The sequence below is a fragment of the Marmota monax genome, unplaced genomic scaffold (assembly GCF_021218885.2).
Source record: "Marmota monax isolate L192 unplaced genomic scaffold, Marmota_monax_Labrador192_F-V1.1 WCK01_AAM20220418_F8-fsc00018, whole genome shotgun sequence".
Taxonomy (NCBI): Eukaryota; Metazoa; Chordata; class Mammalia; order Rodentia; family Sciuridae; genus Marmota; species Marmota monax.
This window is the reverse complement of record NW_026692201.1, coordinates 17818266-17837173: the sequence shown is the minus strand read 5'-3', so window position 1 is coordinate 17837173 and position 18908 is coordinate 17818266. Positions and strand designations below refer to the sequence as shown.

Below are 18908 nucleotides of genomic sequence, written 5' to 3'. Positions count from 1 at the left end.
GATCACGTAACCGTTGCCAAGCCTCAGGAGACTTCTCATGACGTTGCAGCTTGCAGCTTGAACCACTAAGCTTCTCCCAGGTTCCTGACCCTCAGAAATTGCATGAGACAATAAATATCTGTTGTTTTAAGATGTTAAATTTTGATTTAGATTGTTATTCTACAATATATAATTATTACTGTGATTGAAGATGCCTAGCTTCCACAAACTGGCAGTATAGTTGGAAAAGTAGGTTACATGCCCTAAAAACAAACAAACAAACTATGGAAGTTTCTAAATAATGTAGCAGATGAAGAGAACTGCTGTGCAGTGGAAATACTACATGGTATCATCATGGTCCTTGTGAACTGAGTACTGAGTCCTTTGTGAAGTAAGTCCTGAAGCTGAGTTTATGGGGCAATACTAGATTGGTGGAATATATATAAATGTTTTTTTTTCTTTTATCCCCCAAAAGAGTACTGTGGATTTATCAATAACTAGTAATTTAAAGAAAGAAACCAGACTTATGAGAGTTTTAAAAACTGATAGAATTTGGAAAGGTGGAAATATTGAGAAGACTATAAAAATCTCAAGATATGTCTTTGGGAATTTTCTTCATAGCTGTGAGATGTCTTCAGAAGCCACTGATGGAATTAGTCTGTGAACCTGGATCTTTATGTGGCTCATTGAGACTGCATATAACAATGTTAGGGTCTGTAAACAAGTCAAGATGGCACCTGGCATTTTGCCAGAGGGAGTGGTTTGTGAAGTAACTCCAGCGAGCCATTAAGTGTGGAGATTCCTTATTGGTTGACTGTTGTATGTAGTTTATGTTAATTAAGATAAGCTGTGTGGAATGTATATATACCCCTCCTGTCCTACAATAAATGACTCCCACTCCTACTGTATCAATGTACACAAGTTGCTCGTCACCCGCTGCCCCCCCCCCCCCGGACTGCGGCATAACAAGCCACCAATGCAGGCAGTTCATCAGTCAGATCAATAAAAAAAAATTGTACTTGAAATAGCCAATTAATCAATGTGCAAGCTGACTTTTCTTGGTTTTAAGGTTAATATTGTTCTAACCATTCTTTATTATTGTATATTGTGTTTTCTTTTAACTGTACCAGAGACGGGCCTCTGTTTATCATTTGTTGAAATAACCCAATGCTGGAAAAGTTGGTTAGATTAGAGGTTGAAAGCCTGATTCAAGTTATAACAATTGGAGATCCATTTCCAGGAACTGAGAGGTCAGCAACTCAGTGGGTACTATAGTTTGAATCTTGCATGTTCCCAAAAGGTCCTCGTGTTACAGGTTTGGTCCCAAGAAGGGTGCTGTTGGAAGGCAATTGAATCTTAAAGGGGTGGGACCTAGTGGAAGGGCCTTAGTTCATTGGGGATATGCCATCAAAGGAGATTGTGGGAATATGGCCCTTCCTTTTCCCCTTTAGCTTCCCGGCTGTGAGGAGCAGTTTTGGTCTGCCTTGTTCTCTCCACCATTGCCACCTGGCATTCTCACTACAGGCCTGAAAGCAATGGGTTCACTCAGTCTTGAACTGGCCCTCCAAAACTGTAGGTCAAAAGAAACTTTTTTTCTCTTTACAAGTTAACTATCTTGGTTATTTCATTATAGTGATGGAAAGCTGGACTGATACAGTTGGGGTACTCTCTTAAATGGAGGATATGTTGGTATATGTTGTTGGACATTTTCTTCTATATCAACTGGAAGCCCAGACACTAGTCTAGAGAGGATGCAGGATAGGGAAGAGAAATAGGGAAGGGGGAGATAGAAACACACATACACAGATAAACAGAAGAGAGAGTTCTGTAGCCTTCATGAAATACTCCTGTAATTTTGTAACAATTTGTCAATTATCTCTTATCACTGGAGCTGGTTACAAGTGAATCTTTTCTGTAACTGAAATAATCTAATTATGACATCATTTATGATTTTGCATTTTAGACTATTAACATTAAAAATGATTTGCAATTTGTCTATTGTATATTTTAATAAACTCCTAGGGAAAAGCATCTATTCTTTTTTTTTTTTTTGTGGCTCAATGTTTATTTTTTTTTTATTTTTATTTTTTTTTAATTTTTTTTATTGGTTGTTCAAAACATTATAAAGCTCTTGACATATCATATTTCATACATTAGATTCAAGTTGGTTATGAACTCCCAATTTTACCCCAAATACAGATTGCAGAATCACATCGGTTACACATCCACATTTTTACATAATGCCCTATTAGTAACTGTTGTCTTTTTCCTAAATTGAATAACTTTCCAGATAAATGGCAGAAGTAAAAGAATTTATAAACAACATCTGTCTAGCTCATGTTATTGGTTATTTGTGTGAAAATTTGTCTTATTACTCACACAAATTTTTTTTTAGTCTTTGGAAAAGAAAAATCTATGATTTCCTGTAAGTAAAAAAGCCAGGGGGAAATTTTTTACTATGATCTAAGCTATTTCTTCATTTTTAATTATGACACCTAATATTTCCCCATCCAGTCAGAAAAACTTGATCTGGTATAAAGCCTTAGACTAATTTCACTTAAAAGAAGTTTCATTGGCAATAATCAGGTAATTTAAACCAAAAGAACTATCATATTCTAATAAAAGATACAGATAAAATAATTAATAAGATAAACATAAAAATAGTTTGAAACCTAATTGTTCCATTATTACAATCAAATCAGATAGGAACAGTTTTTCCCTGTACATGGATTAATTAGATAAAAGCAAAAACTAAGAAATCCAGAAGTACTTTCTTCTGTTTTCTTTCTCCAGAGGTGTTTTGGATGATTCTGAATTCCAGAAGAAGCAGTAAGGTCTTTTCACAAGTGGTATTGTTTTTCTGTTTCTGGGGAAAGAAAATATCTGAATCCTAGCATCTCAGGAGGGTGAGGCAGGAGGAACTCAAGTTCAAAGTGAGCCTCAGTAACTTAGCAATACCTTAAATAACTTAGCAAGATCCTGTATCAAAATAAAAAAAATTTAAAAGGTCCAGAATGTGGTTCAGTAGTTAAGCATTCCCAGTACCAAAAAAGAAAGGAAGGAAAAAAAGAGAAAATTTATGATGCAGTATAGGAGACTGCTCTTCAGAACATTTTCATTCATCGTTTGGGTCCCTGACCCTCAGATCTAAAAGGTTTAAGATGTTTTTGTGTGTTCACTCTTCTCTGGAGAACTGCCATTTCAGGACTTGAGCTTCTGCCCCTTGGCTATCTGTCAAATTTTGAAGGATTTTGAACATGTTTCAGAGTCTCAAAAATTAATGTATTGACCTTTTATGAAAAATAACGTAAATTATTATTTCTGTTTCTATCTCATCTAGAAGTTTCTTTAGGTTAGCCATTTGTATTATTTCTAACACTTGACCTGAATGGTTTCATATGTTAGTCAGGGATGATGCTATTAGCTTATTTTTCCCTCTGTTTCTTCTTTATGGAGACCATAGGGATTAGCACAACTGAAGGCTCTGGAAACATCTGATTCCTACCTGGAGTTTGAGGTAGAGTGGTGAGAGTTAGCAGGGAACGATACACCGGGGTTATGGGAAAATAGCTCAGGGTGAGTTAAAATGAAATGCCAAAAAGTCAGGGCAGAGGTGACAGGGTGGTAGGGATGGTGAAAGGAATATGTGCACATGATATGGCTGGGATCTGAGGTGTCCCCAGAAAGCTCATGTGTGAGGCAATGCAGATATGTTTGGAGGAAGTAGGTCACTGGAGGCTCTTGGACACTGTATTTTCCCTAGCTCCTTGTGTACTCTCTTTGCTTCCTGGTTGCCATGTTCTGAGATGATTACTTTGCCACACTCTTCATCATAATATTCTGCCTCATCTTGGGCCCAGAGCAAGGGAGTCAACTGACCATAGATTGAACCTCTGAAGTCTTGAGCCCAAATGAACTTTTCCTCTTCTAAATTGTTTTTGTCAGGTCTTGCGGTCACAGTGATACAAAACTAAAGCAGAATAGAGACACACATTAGGTTATGGTTGTCCACCTGAGATGCAGGGTTGTGGAAAAATGGAAAGAATGTCTCTCTATGATAGAGATTATTGGTGATCACATGTATTGGCTCCTTCCTGACAAACAACTCAATATTCTTTCCTGGATCCACTAGCATTTACATAGGACCATGTGACTGGGTGCTGGCCAATTGGTTCTAACCACAAAATATTGCATGAAAGCTTCCATCCTCTCATTCTTTCGCAGTCCAACCTGCAAGAAATGAAGGAATATGAGGGCCTCAAGGATGATACTCCCACAGAATTGAGGAAGCCAACATTCCTGAGTCGTCATTTAGAGAAGAAAGATATTGAACTTAGTGTATAAACAATAAATAACCTGGTATTAAGTCATGGAAATCTGAATTTTGTTTATTACAATAACAAGTATTAATTATCCTGTTTAGTGTCTTTGGTTCTGCTGTTGTCTTTGACATTGTTACAGAACGAGAATAAAGAAAGAAATACAAAAGCCGAAAAATATTACTCAATATTACTTATTAGGCTTATAACTGATAGGTAGGCAGAAGAAAACAGATGGTATGGGGCATGTATGGTGTCATGAGATAGGAAACATTTTGTAGGTATACTGACCTAATTTTAGAACTAAGCTGGATATTTCTAAATGCGCTTTGATTAGTGTAAAAGAGGATTGACATATTTTTGACAAGTACAATTAGAAGAATATGCCAACATCTATTTTATACATGTATAAATGAAGTACAATAAATTTATTGAAAAATACTTTTAAAAATCAGATATCAAATTTCAATTTCTTAAATATGTTTAAATGCATACTTATATACATATAAAAGCTTTTTTTTTTAAATGCTGAAGTAAGGTACATGCATTTCAAAATACCATGGGGAGAAATAGGAGAGGCCTGAAGTCCTGAGCTTGCTGAGTGAAGGAATGTTGTGGTGATGGGCAGGGTATGTGGGCAATGTTTGGACTGTGTGCAATTAAAGAAGGAGTGCACAGGGCCTGGGACCCAGAGAAAGAGGCAGGAGAGGGCTCAGTTTTCCCTTTGCCTTTTAGTACTTCAATATAGTCACTGAAAAGTGGGATTCTATTCAACAAAGGAAAATTTAGTGATCAGATTTGGATGAGTTATTTGAAATTACAGAAAGTTGGAAGGGTAAAAGTTTTTTACCCTTTACAGCTGCTTTTGAAATATAGTTTTCTTTCTGAAACATGGAATAAATCCCAAAGTATGAATATTCATTACTCTCAAATGTTCATTACTCCATATATGATTCCTCTGTGACCATCACCTTTATGTTATTATCTATTAAATATCTAAAGTTGTGGCACCATTGATAAGGATAGATGTATTCCTTTGTTCCTCTACCCAACTGTCAGGGACAGACATTTCCTTTGGCTTGGAGTCCCCCACACTTTTTTTTCTTTTTTTTTGTCTGTGCCTGAAGTAGAGATTTCCTTGAGAAGTAATCTGGTTCAGGGACAGAGGTCCCATAAGCTCTAGCACCTGCGGTGCTAGTGTCCCACGGCTCACTGTGCACTAATCATGGTCACTTAATGTCATCTGTGAATAGGATTTCACAGGCACACTATTCCTACCAGGAACAGGGAGTCCACGTCTGCAGATGAAAAACCTTAACAGTGATAGTTGCTTCTCTAGAGGTCGACTGAGAAAAAGAATACATGCCTTAAATACTACTTGTACTGAACCCAGGGCTCAGATTTCCAAAAAACTAGACACATGTCTTCTGATTTTAAAGATCACGCATCTTCTTTTGTAGAAAACTTGGAAAATATAGAAAAACCAAAAAACGATTTTGAAAATCTCTCTAATTACACTGCTAATGAATTGCTATATACCTGTATGTGTTTGTGTACAAATACGTATGTATCGATACATGTTTGCATTATAAATATAACATATAAATATATAAATGTGTATTACATCTTTATATAAATACATAATACTTGTATATATTTAGATTTCATAAATATGTAATATTTATATATGTACTTGTATATATTTAGATTTTTATTATATCCATTTTTGTGAGCTATGAACTGGGGTTGTTTTATAAAAATTATTTTACCTAAATTGCTGATATTTTTAAGAACCTCTAAAAATATTCTTTCAAGTAACTTCAGAAAAGTTTTCTTTCTATAGTTTTTTCATTTTCCAAAATTTTGTACCATGAAGAACATATATGCTATTCATACCATTATTACATTTATCTTTAAAGCATCTGACATCCTTTCTTTGATATAAAACTTTGGGCTTATTAGGGAGAACCATGAACTATCACTAGCCACCACCATCAGAGGAGGCTTGCTAAACCCTGTCATATGTCCTGCCTTGACTGCCACCAGCATGCATGCTGCCAGCAGATGTAACTGTAGGAGGCTGCTTTTTTAATGTCTACCTAATTTTTTTTAAGTCTACCTGATTTAGTAATTAATTTAATAGTTTTGGTCATCATCTATGATTCTTTTACAGTCCTTGAAGCGTCTGTTATTGCCTGAGGTGGTTTCTCTGTTCCTCCCAGAATGAAAATGATAAATGATATATCATTTTAATGGTTTCCTATTTCACTGAAACCTTGGCACTCTCAAAGTCTATTTATAAGGAACATTCACATAAGTTACTTGTAAGGATGTGATGACATGCTAAGCTTAATTTTTACTTTGCATTGAAGAAGGCAGAGAATGAGCAATTCCCTCTCTCTGCTTCATGTTACACAGCTTAGATCTAAAACAGAAAGTAGCTATTGTTTATTCAAAGAGCCCTACGGGGCCTTGGGTTCTACACATTTTATCACAAGACACCCGGAACCAAGCTGATGAAGTGCATGAAATGTATTCTATTTCCAGTTGGCATCTGACCCCTCTGAAGGTCTAAGTAGTCCACAACCAAGCTCAGAAGAGGGTGTGGATGCTAAGAGAAGTATAATTCACTGAAGTTAAGAGGCTTGGCATCTTTGGAGTTTCTAAATTATAGTCACATTTACATTAATTACAATCTAAATTGTGTGGAAGAATGGTTGTTCTCCAAGGAGAGGAAAACAGGTCAATAGTTTAAATGCCACAAATTGAAGGAATTTTATGATTCCAAATTGTCAACCTTGTATTCTGGAGATAGAATTTGATTAAAATACAAAGTTCACTGAACTTAGCTAAAGACTTCTGTAGGCTGGATGAAATAGGACCATATAGTCACAAACATAGTACTCAGAAACCAAGGTAAGTGTGTAGTAGAGTAGTGCACATTTTGTGAGTAGGACATTTATGATTCGCTTCTTGTAGCAATGAAGCAGTATCTGAGTTGGCTTACATGTAATTATGCCAGTGCTAAATTTAGTGATGTTTTAGAAAAATGTTGGGTACTGGCAAAGGAAGCCTTCCAGAGTAATCATTTAGTTAATAATTCTGTTTCTTGGAAAATCACCTTTCAGTGAACCAGGCAGACATCAATCTGGAGTTGACTACAAATTTTGAGTATATCTTGGTAACTCCTTTGTGTTCTAAGATTGTCAGGTATTTTATAATTTTTGTATCCTTGACTTAAATATTTGTATTATTAAAGAAGTCTAAATTATCACTTATTTTAAGGCTTGTGCAAATTGTACTTTCTTTCTAGCAACTGCATATACCTGTAATTTTTCAACCTGAATACGATTTATTATTGCTCTTGATGTTAGAGTCATTATGAAAATCCATTCTATGTTTTATTTATTTTGTTTGGTTGTGGAGTTCATAAGTTGTCTTATTTTTTTAAATTTGTATAAGTTCCTTTGTTTTATATCCAGGAAAGCAATTTCCTCCATAGGACTTCCTAGCTATCAGCAGGAATCGTCTAGTAGCCTGCATTTCAAAGGAAAGTGAACACCATGTAAAGAAAATGAATTATGATTGAACTTATTATGGGTAATTATTTGGCCTTATTAACTCCTAACCTCTATTTCAGTCTAGTTACAGATGAGAGAGAGAGAGAGAGAGAGAGAGACAGAGAGAGAGAGAAAGAGAGAGAGAGAGACAGAGAGAGGGAGGAAGGAAGGAGGAGGAAAGGGGGGAGGGAAGGAGGGAGGGAGAAAGAGAGGGAGAGAGAGAAAAGAAGAAAGAGAAGGAGGAGGAAGAGGAGACAGAGGAGGAGGAGAGACTGATTGACAGAGAATCACAGTCCTTCTGAGCTAAGAGGAGAGCAAAAGGGCCATGTCATCCTGCCTGGGTCTTAGTCTTAGAGCAAAATAAATCACCTACATGCATAAAAATAATCCCATCCTCTGCTTTTAGTAGAAATGCACATTTCATTGGGAACACTTAACAGTTGAGTGTCTTTCTACCCCCTCTATGATGAAACATAATTGTTGTTGAAAATCCTAGAAGGCAGAACATACCAACTGTTCTTATCTCTTTTATGGCAGGAGCAGAGCTGGTATTTATTTAATCATTTTTAAAAAACCCAGAATTTAATATGTAATTCATATTTCAACACTTGATAGGAAAGATCTAGGAGGGACTTGTATGAGGAAAAATAATCAGGGGTTTCCAGCTCAGCTGTGTAAGGGATAGCAGAAAAACTATCTCTATGAGGAGGGAATATGTCAGTCATTTTGGTTCTTTACTAACGTTCTGACCAGGATCAGTATTCAGAAACGGAACTCTCTCCACCCCTCTGTAACATCCCCATACACCTGCTGCACAGTAGGTGGGGCCTAGGAGCAGCACTGCTGGAGGAGGAAGGAGAAGATTCTCATTCTGTGCAGTGGATCTGCAAATTCATGTTTTCCAGGGGCAGAGGAGCATTCCCTCCATGGATATTTCAGTGCAACTGATTAATCTAGTGTGTATTCCAATCTCGGTGTCCATATCTCTGAGTTAAAGAGTAACTAAAACATTTTAGAACTGTTATCAGTCATAAACCCTGGGTAATAAGATAAAAACAGAAAGAGAAACATTTTTTGTTTTTTTCAACTCTCCTTGCCCCTCTGTCTCAGTTTATATGCTGACTCACACTTTGGCACCTTAATTTGCATATCTTTTCCAGCAGCTAAATAATTATCAGTTGGTGACTGAGGCTCTGGGAGAAACAGGCTAACCGTTACCCATCTTAGTATTTTTGGTACTTTTTACTTCTCATGAGCAGTAAGATGCAGTTCATTTTAATATAAATCAATTTTTTATTAGAATCCTTACTTACAATGTTAAATAAAATTTATGAGAGGCTTTGTTTTTGACTGAACTCTGGAATGAAACCCCCAAAGACCAAACCAACATGGACTCACTTAAGCCATAATCAAACTGCAACTACATGCAATAAAAACCCTGAAACAGGCCAGTTTTCTTAGAAAATAGGAGATTTACAGCAATCGATCAAAAAGGACCTGGTGACCAGATGTGGTGGCATCAGAGTTTGGGAGGCTGAGGCAGGAGGATCACAATTTTGAGGCCAGCCTGGGCAACTCTGCAAGACTTCGTCTCAGTTTAGAATTTAAAAAGGGCTAGGATGTAGCTCAGAAGCAAAGTGTCCCTGGGTTCAATCCCTGTAACATGCCAGTGTGTGCCCACACATAAACACAGTCAACCTGTGTTGGTACAAGGAAGTACCTTCTGCTTTGAATCTTACCAAAAAAGTAACCTGAAGTTACCCGATGTTAACCAATTTGCTTTTTGTATCATGCTGTTTCCTTGATCCTAATCAAGCTATCTTATGAAAACTAACTGTTCTGCCATGCCCAGCAGAATTCTCTCTATTTTGTAGACAGGATGCTGCTTGGTACACAAATTTCTAATAAAAGACAACTTGATGTTTAAACTACTTTTGTTGAAATTTTGTTTTATAAGCAGTAGTCTGTCACACATTGTGTGAAGGATATGTTTTACTTAAAAATGTTTTAATGGTTTTTCAGAAATTATTTGACATAAGTGTACTATAAGAGGAAAAATGGAGAGGTGAATAAAAAGAGAAAGAATGAAGATCCAAAATTTTCTTTACTATATGAGAAGTCTTTTGTTGTAAGAGGGGGAAATGTAGAACTTTATTTTTTAATATAGGAATTAAATTCCCTCACAAAAGCAGGGCAGCATGTGATTTTTTTCATTCGATAAATATAAATTAATAAAAATACTATGTTTTATAAAGAGAATGCTGCTCCTCTTCCACCTCCCATGGACGCCCAGACGTGACTGTGTCCCTGTGGTCTTGAAGCAGGCCAGCAGTCTCCACACCACCCACTGCTTCCCACTCTGGAGAGGCTGCATCTCGTTCATGCCTGCAAACACTACATTTCTCCTCCTCCACCCTTCCAAAACACAAGTCCTGGCATGGAATTTCAAACATTTAATGATTAATCATTAAATTAAACATTTCTGAGAAGAAACAAACCTGGCCTCCACAGAAGCTCAATACTGAGCTCCTGAACCAGAATTGTTAACACTACGAAATGTGAGATTTTGGTACAAGACAAATGTCTACTGGACATATTCAAAAAGGGAAGGAAAGAGGCTAATGTGAAATGAAATCTATTGCATGTTGCATAGGCCATCTCTTATTTTAAAAACAGAATCTCCTATTGAAATGTAACCTGTTTGAAACAGGCCGGCCATCTGCTTCCCCATACAACAGACCTATTGTTTCTTATGGTGTCTGCTAGGGGTACTGTGCTACTCACCTCTCTCTGCTATCAGAGACACCTAGACAGCACCAAAATCATAGGCTGTAAAAAAGTGCTCCCTCTACTTGGGACCTGAAGCTGAAGTCCAGGTCCCTAGCCAGGTCCATTTTTTTGGGGGAAAGGCACACCTCTGCACTCTGCGCCAACTAATGGTAGAGTCCCTTCTGACTTCAAGAGCAAAGAATGGTCCTGGTGCAACTACAGTGCACAGTGCAGAGCCCCAGAGTGACCCAACTTTTAGCTGGAAAAAGAAAAACTTGTAATGGATTCAGGAGAAAAAGTCACTAAAACTTCAAAGATCTTCCCATGCCTGCTCTAGCAGTGTACCAACAATCATGACATGAACACTAATCTCCTAAAAATGCAACCAGAGAAGCCAATGGTCTTCATGGCCGGCAATAACCTTCTGTTCTGGGTTCCCATTTCTCATCGACCATTTACAAAGTGTTCCCAAAAGTGTTTCTAAGTGTGATTGTAATGCACAATAAATGAAGAGGCTGTACCTAGGCTGTAAGAATAACCTTTACTTGTAAAACACAAAAGGAGTGCCATGGTTGTGCAAGCTTGCCTATTTTGGTGGCAGCACTGGCAGCACTGTCATTGAGTGTCCCAAGAGCAGCACTGGAACTGCACCATGTTCTCTAGCCGTTCACACATGGGGTAGCCTCAGATCCCTAGAGACTTCTGCACAATCTGCTGGGCAATCTTGTAAAACCACTCCTGTTAGTCCCACCAAACTTTGGAAGTATCCATGCTTAACTCCACTTCTGTTGTCACCACTGACAGCAACAGAGGGATCTTCTCCACATTCCACACCAGTTTTCACTTCTTAAATCTGCTCTTGTAAGTCCAGTGGGGTCATTGCCCGGCTTGTGGAGGATGGAGATGAAGTCTCTGCCATTTGGGTCAATGTTGTGACAGAACATCTCACAAGTGCACTTCATCTTCTGAGGACTCAGTGGGTAGTCAAGTGAGAAACTCATGATGCCAAGAGAAACACCAAACTCAAAACTGGTATTTTGGGGGCCCATGATCCATGCCTCTCATTCAAAAAAATTCTCTTCACTCATGGGGCCTGTCACAATTCTTTCTGAAGAATTCAGAGTTAGTTGCTTGTACTTGGCCTTCAGCCTCTTGAGCCTTTGTCCCATGATGTTTGCAGTAGCTGCATCGCCACTTCTACTCACCTGCATCCCAGCACTGGGGGGAGAAGTCTTTCAAGGGAAATTTTGTCAGATTTTTTAAAAAATGCTTTATCTCTCTAAAAATAGTCTGTCTCTTCCAGTTATACCACATTTGGATCCCTAGACCAAAGGTAAATTCAAATAAAATCTATTCAATTTTTTGTTCATCCTCCCATTGTGTTGTTCTGTCGTATTTGCTGAAGAATCCACGTTGTCCAATCATGATTTTTGAGCATTTTATTGAAACATTATTTTGTTGGCTTTAAAATATTTATTCTTTAAAAAATTAGTCGCTGAGGGCAAGGGAGGAGAGGGATTATAAGGCACCAGAAAGTAAATTAGTTGCTTTTCCAAGTATTTTTGTCACTGTTGTCCTTTACTAGAAAGGAGGTCAACTCTCCAGTTTAGTTTTTATCTTAGGTGATTGGCAAGAAGCAAAGAATTTTGACTCATGATCTTTTGGACTGTCTTGAGAAATTAAATGTGGCTAGATATGGAAAAGTCTTGATTTTATCAATAATTAGGTCCTAACAGTATGTAATAGAGGCATCGCTCAGTTATGAAAGAGGACACTATGTTTCTCTGGAACTTGGGCACTAACCATCTGATGGACATAGCTTCCTTACTTTTAGACTACAGTCTTCCCCTGGTTCACTGTGATTAGAAATCACCCGTTATCAAGGGTTGAGTGTTATAGCGCAGCCTGTTATTTCAAATGTACTTAGCAGAGGCATAATAAATCACCATGAAATGACAAACACACGCTTCTCTAACTTCCTACTGTGGAACCAGATAAGTAGGAGAGCTTGTAGATTATAATCATTTGGTTGCAAAATATTCATGCATGTGTAATTTTCCACACAAAACCTGACAGGTGAAATAGTAACTGTTTCATGACTAACAGGTCATGAAATAGTAGAGAAATGAGGAATTTGCTCTCAGTTTGCCCCTTCCCCCCAAATAATCCTTAACAAACTATTCTATCTTCATCTTGTTATATAGGTGCTATGGTTTTGATGTGGTTTGTCCTGCAAAGGATCAAGTGTTGGAGGAATGTTCCTCATTGAAGTGATTGAACCATTAAAAGGTGGGAACTAGTGGGAGGTGGTTAGGTCATTGGGGGTGCTGCCCTCAGAAAGGGTTAATGCTAGTCTCATTGAGTGAGTTCTCTTAAGAGCAAACTGTTACAAAAGAGCAAGCCAGCTCCTGAGTCACTCTCTGGATTCCTGTCTCACCATGCTGTCTGCCATAATGCTATCCATCATGTGATGTAGCCCAGGAGGCCCTCATCAGAGGCCGAACAGATGGAGCTGCCCTATCTTGAATTTTCAGCCTCTAAAACTATAAACTAAATAAACATCTTCAGTTTATAAGGTACCTAGTCATGAGTATTTTATTATAGCAACAGAAAATGAACTAATAAGATAGGCCATTTCAAAATTAAATAATGTTTGCTATAGATCTTGAGCAGAATGAATTACAGAAAAAAGTTGATGAATTATAGCTTGAAAATGAAAGCTGTTTGGTAACATGAAGATGGTATGAAATCTGATTGATTCAATAATCACTATCCATTTGAATTTTTTTTTCCTAAGAAAAATATCTGTAGCAATCTCTAAAAGATCAAGAAAAATGATGCTCCCTAATTTAGCTACTAGAATAAAGATGATTTAACATAAAATTTAAAGAACCCTAAGTTTGTAATATCCTAAATAACCTTGAATTGTACACTTTAAGTGGGTAAGTTGTGTAAAATAAAAATTATATCTTAATAAAGCTGTTAAAGAAATGTTATGGATAACAAGAGATTTCGACCTAACTGAATGAGAAAGGTCACAGGTGATATCTGAGTGTTCCAATCTCATTCTTGAGAATTTGATTTGATTTGCTTCTTCCTCCTGAAAAAGCAAGTGTCTCATTTTAGTCTACACTGGGAGGAAACAGGAAGGGAACTACTGCTGCTGTTGGCTTATGAACTTTGTTTTTGCAGACCAAGGGTTGAACCCAGGGATTTGTACATACTAGGCAAGCGCTCTACCACTGAGTCACATCAACAGCCCTAGAAGCCACAGTACTAAGGTTTTCCTTCCAATATTTAAAAGAACAGTGGCAGGTGGTCCTTGGCAATACAGACAGCAATAGAAATACAGTAAACTAAAGAAAGAAAAGTATCCCTGTTTGTCATTTTTTTTTTGGCTAGGGTTTCCCAAATTCTGAAACCATATAGAAACAAGCACCATTTGTCAAAAATTACCTTTGTCAGACAATTGAGTGGCTAGATATCTGCTAAGTATGTTACTAGTGAGTATGACTAGAGTATTCCACACAGTGAACATTTGTATTTCTGTAATCATCATCATGCAATAAAAATCCACTAACAATTTTCAAATGCTTACCAATTTCAAAAATACATTAAATGGAAAGTGACATTTTAAGTTAGGGTGGGTGCAAGTAGGAGAATCAGTTCTAACTTAAAATGGACTACAATGCAACATTGTAGGTTAAAAGACAACTCACTTGTCCCTTAAGGTGAATTCAATCTTATTACCATAATTCCGAAAGCTCCTAAAAAAAAAAAATTGAGTGCTCCAAAGATACAGTCTTGGTTTTTATGCTGTTTGACACTGTTGGGTAGCCTTTGCTTGCTATTTATGAGGACCATTTACTAACCAAAACTCAATATAGCAGGGAGGAGACAGATTAGGGAGAGTCCTCACAGGAAGAGGAGAGATTTATTTGACATCTCCTCAAGATAAATGAAGCCACTTCAGGAGAGAGAGAGAGAGAGAGAGAGAGAGAGAGAGAGAGAGAGAGAGAGAGAGAGAGAGAGAGAGAGAAAGAGAAAGAAGAAGAAGGAGGAGGAGGAGGAGGAGGAGAAGAGAAGAGAAGAGAAGAGAAGAGAAGAGAAGAGAAGAGAAGAGAAGAGAAGAGAAGGAAGCAAGCCACACAAGGATAGGGCACTTGGATATTTTTAATTGTGACTTTAAGGGAAGTTATTAACAGAATAAAATATTCTCCCAGATTTAAAAAAATTTTTTTTTCCTGAGATGCCACTGGTTTTCTCAAAAAGACTTAGGAATTAAAAAATAAAAGGTCAAAGCCTTCTTCAGCACAATCTTGTTCTGTTCCTAATGATTCTCCTGGAACAACAGTCAATGAAATCACCTTTAACACATCAGGGTTTGTTCTGGGCTGTACTTTCTGATTTCTCATTCCAAGACAAAGAAAGACTAAAAATCCAAAATAAGATTTTTTTTTCCCAAAACAAACTCTGTATTGTTTGAATGAGCCACTTCTCAGCTGTGTGAAAGGCTTGGTGGAGTTATTTTTATCTGGGGACAAGACATTCATTCTGGAAAGAGTTCAGATCCCTAATTTTATGATGAGCAGAAATATATACTGTTGGCGAAAGACTATGTTAACTGCAGTATCCCTGTCAGCACTTAGGTGCAGAACCCTCAGCACAACATAATTTTATGGATCTCAGGAATTAAGTCTCCTAGATGCAGTGAAGTCTTGATCCAGGTCATTGAATCAGTGCTAGAAGAACACAGATATTTGACGCCATCTAGATACACTTCACTTTTTTGCTCACGCACATTTTCTCAAATAATGAGCCTGCATGATGCCAAATGAATCCCAGTGTTTTTATTGGTTATTACTTCCATTAAACAATGTTAGCCAAGTAAAATGATTAAAAGTCAACTAATATTCTTGTAATATGTATATCCTATTAACCTATTTAAATGGGTATTTATATAGCAGTGTATTTTCAGGTTGCACAAATATAAGTCATTTATATTCCAAATATAACAATCACTTCTGTGTTAATCAGTACAACTCACAGATTCCTATTTCACAGCTGCATGTACTTAGAGGCTTAGTACAAAACCAAGACAAATGTGAAAGTATCCTCATTTGAACAGTTAGTGAAGCCTTAGAGGTGGGTGTCGGCAATGGGTATCCTCCTAAGTTCTACAATCTGGGAGTCAGTCAAGGTGCCTCCCTCCTGGCTGCCTTGACCAGATTCGTTATCACTGACACTGAGACCAGCACCTGCAATGACAAAAGAATAAACATGAAAACAGTGCAGTGAGTTCTTGAGTTATATTAAGCCAAAACATGTTTATTTCTATATTATTTTTTTAAAAGAACTATACATTTAAAATAGATATTAATCCCTATCAGTTATGGAAGTATATTGACATTGACTTTGGTAACTTTCAAACCGGAATTAATCTCTAAAGACCCAAATTTGTGGTCTCCATTGTTGTTTATTTTTGTTTGTTTCTGCATGGTAGATGGGTAGAACTTACTACCAAGAATACTGTTTCTCAATTAAGGGCTTATCAAAATAAAAAATCTGGAGGTTTATGAGATTTTTTTCAGCAGGTGAGCAGGGTTTGTTGTTAGAAAACATAAATCCTCCAACCTCACAACTTCCACTGAGCCCAGCAGCTCCATTAGTTGACACTCAGTGTTGGTCAGTGATCTTCAAAGAAAAACAGGCACCAAAGACACTGGCTCTGAATGATCAGAGCTGATTCCAAGATGTAGGTAATTGTCTGGCTGTGCTGAAACAGATCCACACAGGGATCCTATGAAGCCAGCTTCTGTTAACTACAGACAGTACCTGATATCTGTTTTCAGGACACTCCAATACTCCTTTTTTTTTTTCACAATTCAGAATAATAAATTCTAAAACTATGCCAGACTAACACCTGTTCTTTTTTTTTCCCTGTAATACCTAGAACAACATGAACGCTCATGTATTGTTCTCTCTCTCTCTCTCTCTCTCTCTCTCTCATACACCACACACACACACACACACACACACGCAGGGGATGTGGTCACAGGGTATGCTTGTGTGAATCACCAGAGCTCACAGCTCCTCCCCCTCTGCTTGGCACCAGACTCCGAAAAAAAGGAGAAAATGAAAACCCAGTTTCCTGGGTAGCTGAGACATCTTTCTCAGTCTGTGATAGTCTGAGACAGAGGAGGGACAATTCTACAGAGTTGGCAGCTATGGGAAGATGGTGAATTTGCCTCAGCGTAACCTATGTGGAGAAGGAAGTGCAAACACACTGGTGCTCCTTCTGGCCGAGCCCTCCCTCTCCTGGGCCTCTGTCCTTCACACCCTCTCTGTTAAAGGCTGCTGTTGAAATTTCACTTCCTTCCTTTGCTTCAATGTCACATAACTTGCCCATATCATCCTCTGGTCTGCTGACTCTTTCCAGAGCTCTTCTGCTTTCTCTTGCATCTCCTCCTGCTGTCTCAGCATGGCAGCGCCTGTCTTAAGCCCTGCTTCAGAGCCAACAGGACCTTTCTGACCCTTGGTGCTCTCCCAGCTCTCCTGAATCATGCATGGCATTTGCCTGGCTTCTGAAGGAAAGCCTGTTCTCAAAGGACAAATGGACATGCTTCTCTGCCAGGGATATAGGAGGACTGTTCAACTTGAAAGAACTTCAGGGAATTGGTAAGATAGTGGCCATCCTACAAGGAGGAGGTGACCGAGACCGTGAGATCCACAGCATCTTTAACTGGGCAAGAACGAGCTCAAGGGCTTAGAAACAGAACTGCCCAACATGGGACCAGCTAGGAAGATCCAGGGAGGACCCCAAAATCAGCACCAAAGAAGAGCAGTCTTAATGATTTAACAGGTACCAACCCACAGTGATCTCAGAGTCTGCCTACTTTAAATCCCATAAGGAATGCTGTAATAAAGCCTTTGGTGACCACAGGGACAAAGCGCCCTAGAAAGAAAAGTTCAGAGTACTGAGTGCACTGAACTTGTTTAGTAGCCAAGGGCCCTGAGAGATGGAAGAACATTCTATCCTCCCCTTGAGTTATTACATCTAAATGACCTACCTTGTCCTCCTTCCTAATGTCTTCCCAGTTAAAATAAACACCCAATATCCAAATACTAATCCGTCACAGAGACTCAGAAAGGGCACATATTACACATAAGAATGACTAAGCAGAACTGGGAACACAAACTAGGTCTATATCTTTGTCATTCACTGAGTGGTCTCAAATGATACTTGGCAGTAAGTATTATGATTTTCTCTAAGGTACTTTGGTATTTATCTTTTAAGCCAAAATTTTGAGAAAAACCCAGCTATTGTGATAACAGCAACTCTTCCCTTTGGTGGACAGAGCAGGCAACTTTGAAGGAATTCATGCAATAATTTACATTAATCTTGTACTTCCCCTTTTCTTAATGTTGAAACACGATTCGGTTAGGAAAAGGGTGATTATTGGGCTGGGGATATAGCTCGATTGGTAGAGTGCTTGCCTCACATGCACAAGGCCCTGGGTTCAATCCCCAGTACCACAAAACAACAACAACAACAATAAAAAAGGGGGGTGATTATTAGTCCTATTTTAAAGATGCAGAAACTGAGTGAAGATCAGAGATGTCCACTGAAGTGCCCACATCAGACCACAGGGAAGTCACAGAATGGAGATATCTACCAGCCTTGTGATCCCAAATGGAAGGTGTTTTCTTCTACACCATATTGCCTCTTCTGAGGACAGCTTTGATCTGTCAATTCCTTCACCATGAAGTTTAAAGTGTTCCTCTTTGTCTACAGAATAAATTTCAAATTCCTTGGCACATATTTAAATTCTTTCTAATCCCGTGCCACTGAATGTCATGGCACAGGAACAAGCAGGTGTTGTGGAATACATTGTGAACTTTTAAAATTATTATTATATATAACAATAAATTGAACCCAAGAAATAATTTATAACATATACTGAATCTTAACCCTGCCAGACACTGTCCTAGGTGTTTTACATAGATGATTTCCAAGCCCCATAAAAACCTACAAACTAATTATAATAATCCTCATTTGATAAATGAGGAAACTGAAAGGCTGAGTCCCTTGCTGAAGTCGCACAGTTAATAGACTGCAGAACTGGGATTTCAACACAGGGTTCTCTGACTTTGTGGCCCATTCTTAGTTTTCTTAGTTTTTAACAGTTTTCCAGTGTGAAAGGGACAAGAAAGTCATATTCATTCCTTCATTCTTTTTTCTGAGGAAAAAATTTCAAAATCTTTCCAAACTTGAATTTTT

The 18908-nt window shown here is 37.9% G+C and overlaps 1 protein-coding gene and 1 pseudogene across 2 annotated transcripts in view; both read right to left on the bottom strand.

The window, feature by feature from the left end:
- Positions 1–11311: 11311 nt before the first annotated feature.
- Positions 11312–12685, bottom strand: LOC124080485 (ubiquitin-conjugating enzyme E2 G2-like; annotated as a pseudogene).
- Positions 12686–15462: 2777 nt separating this feature from the next.
- Positions 15463–18908, bottom strand: part of Adgrv1 (adhesion G protein-coupled receptor V1) — a 569696-nt gene continuing 566250 nt past the window's right edge. For both annotated transcript variants that reach the window (XM_058574584.1, XM_046428479.2), the window contains one exon: positions 15463–15885. In XM_058574584.1, the coding sequence (XP_058430567.1) occupies positions 15767–15885 (119 nt within the window). In that variant the 3' untranslated portion in view covers positions 15463–15766. The remainder of the gene's footprint in view (positions 15886–18908) is intronic.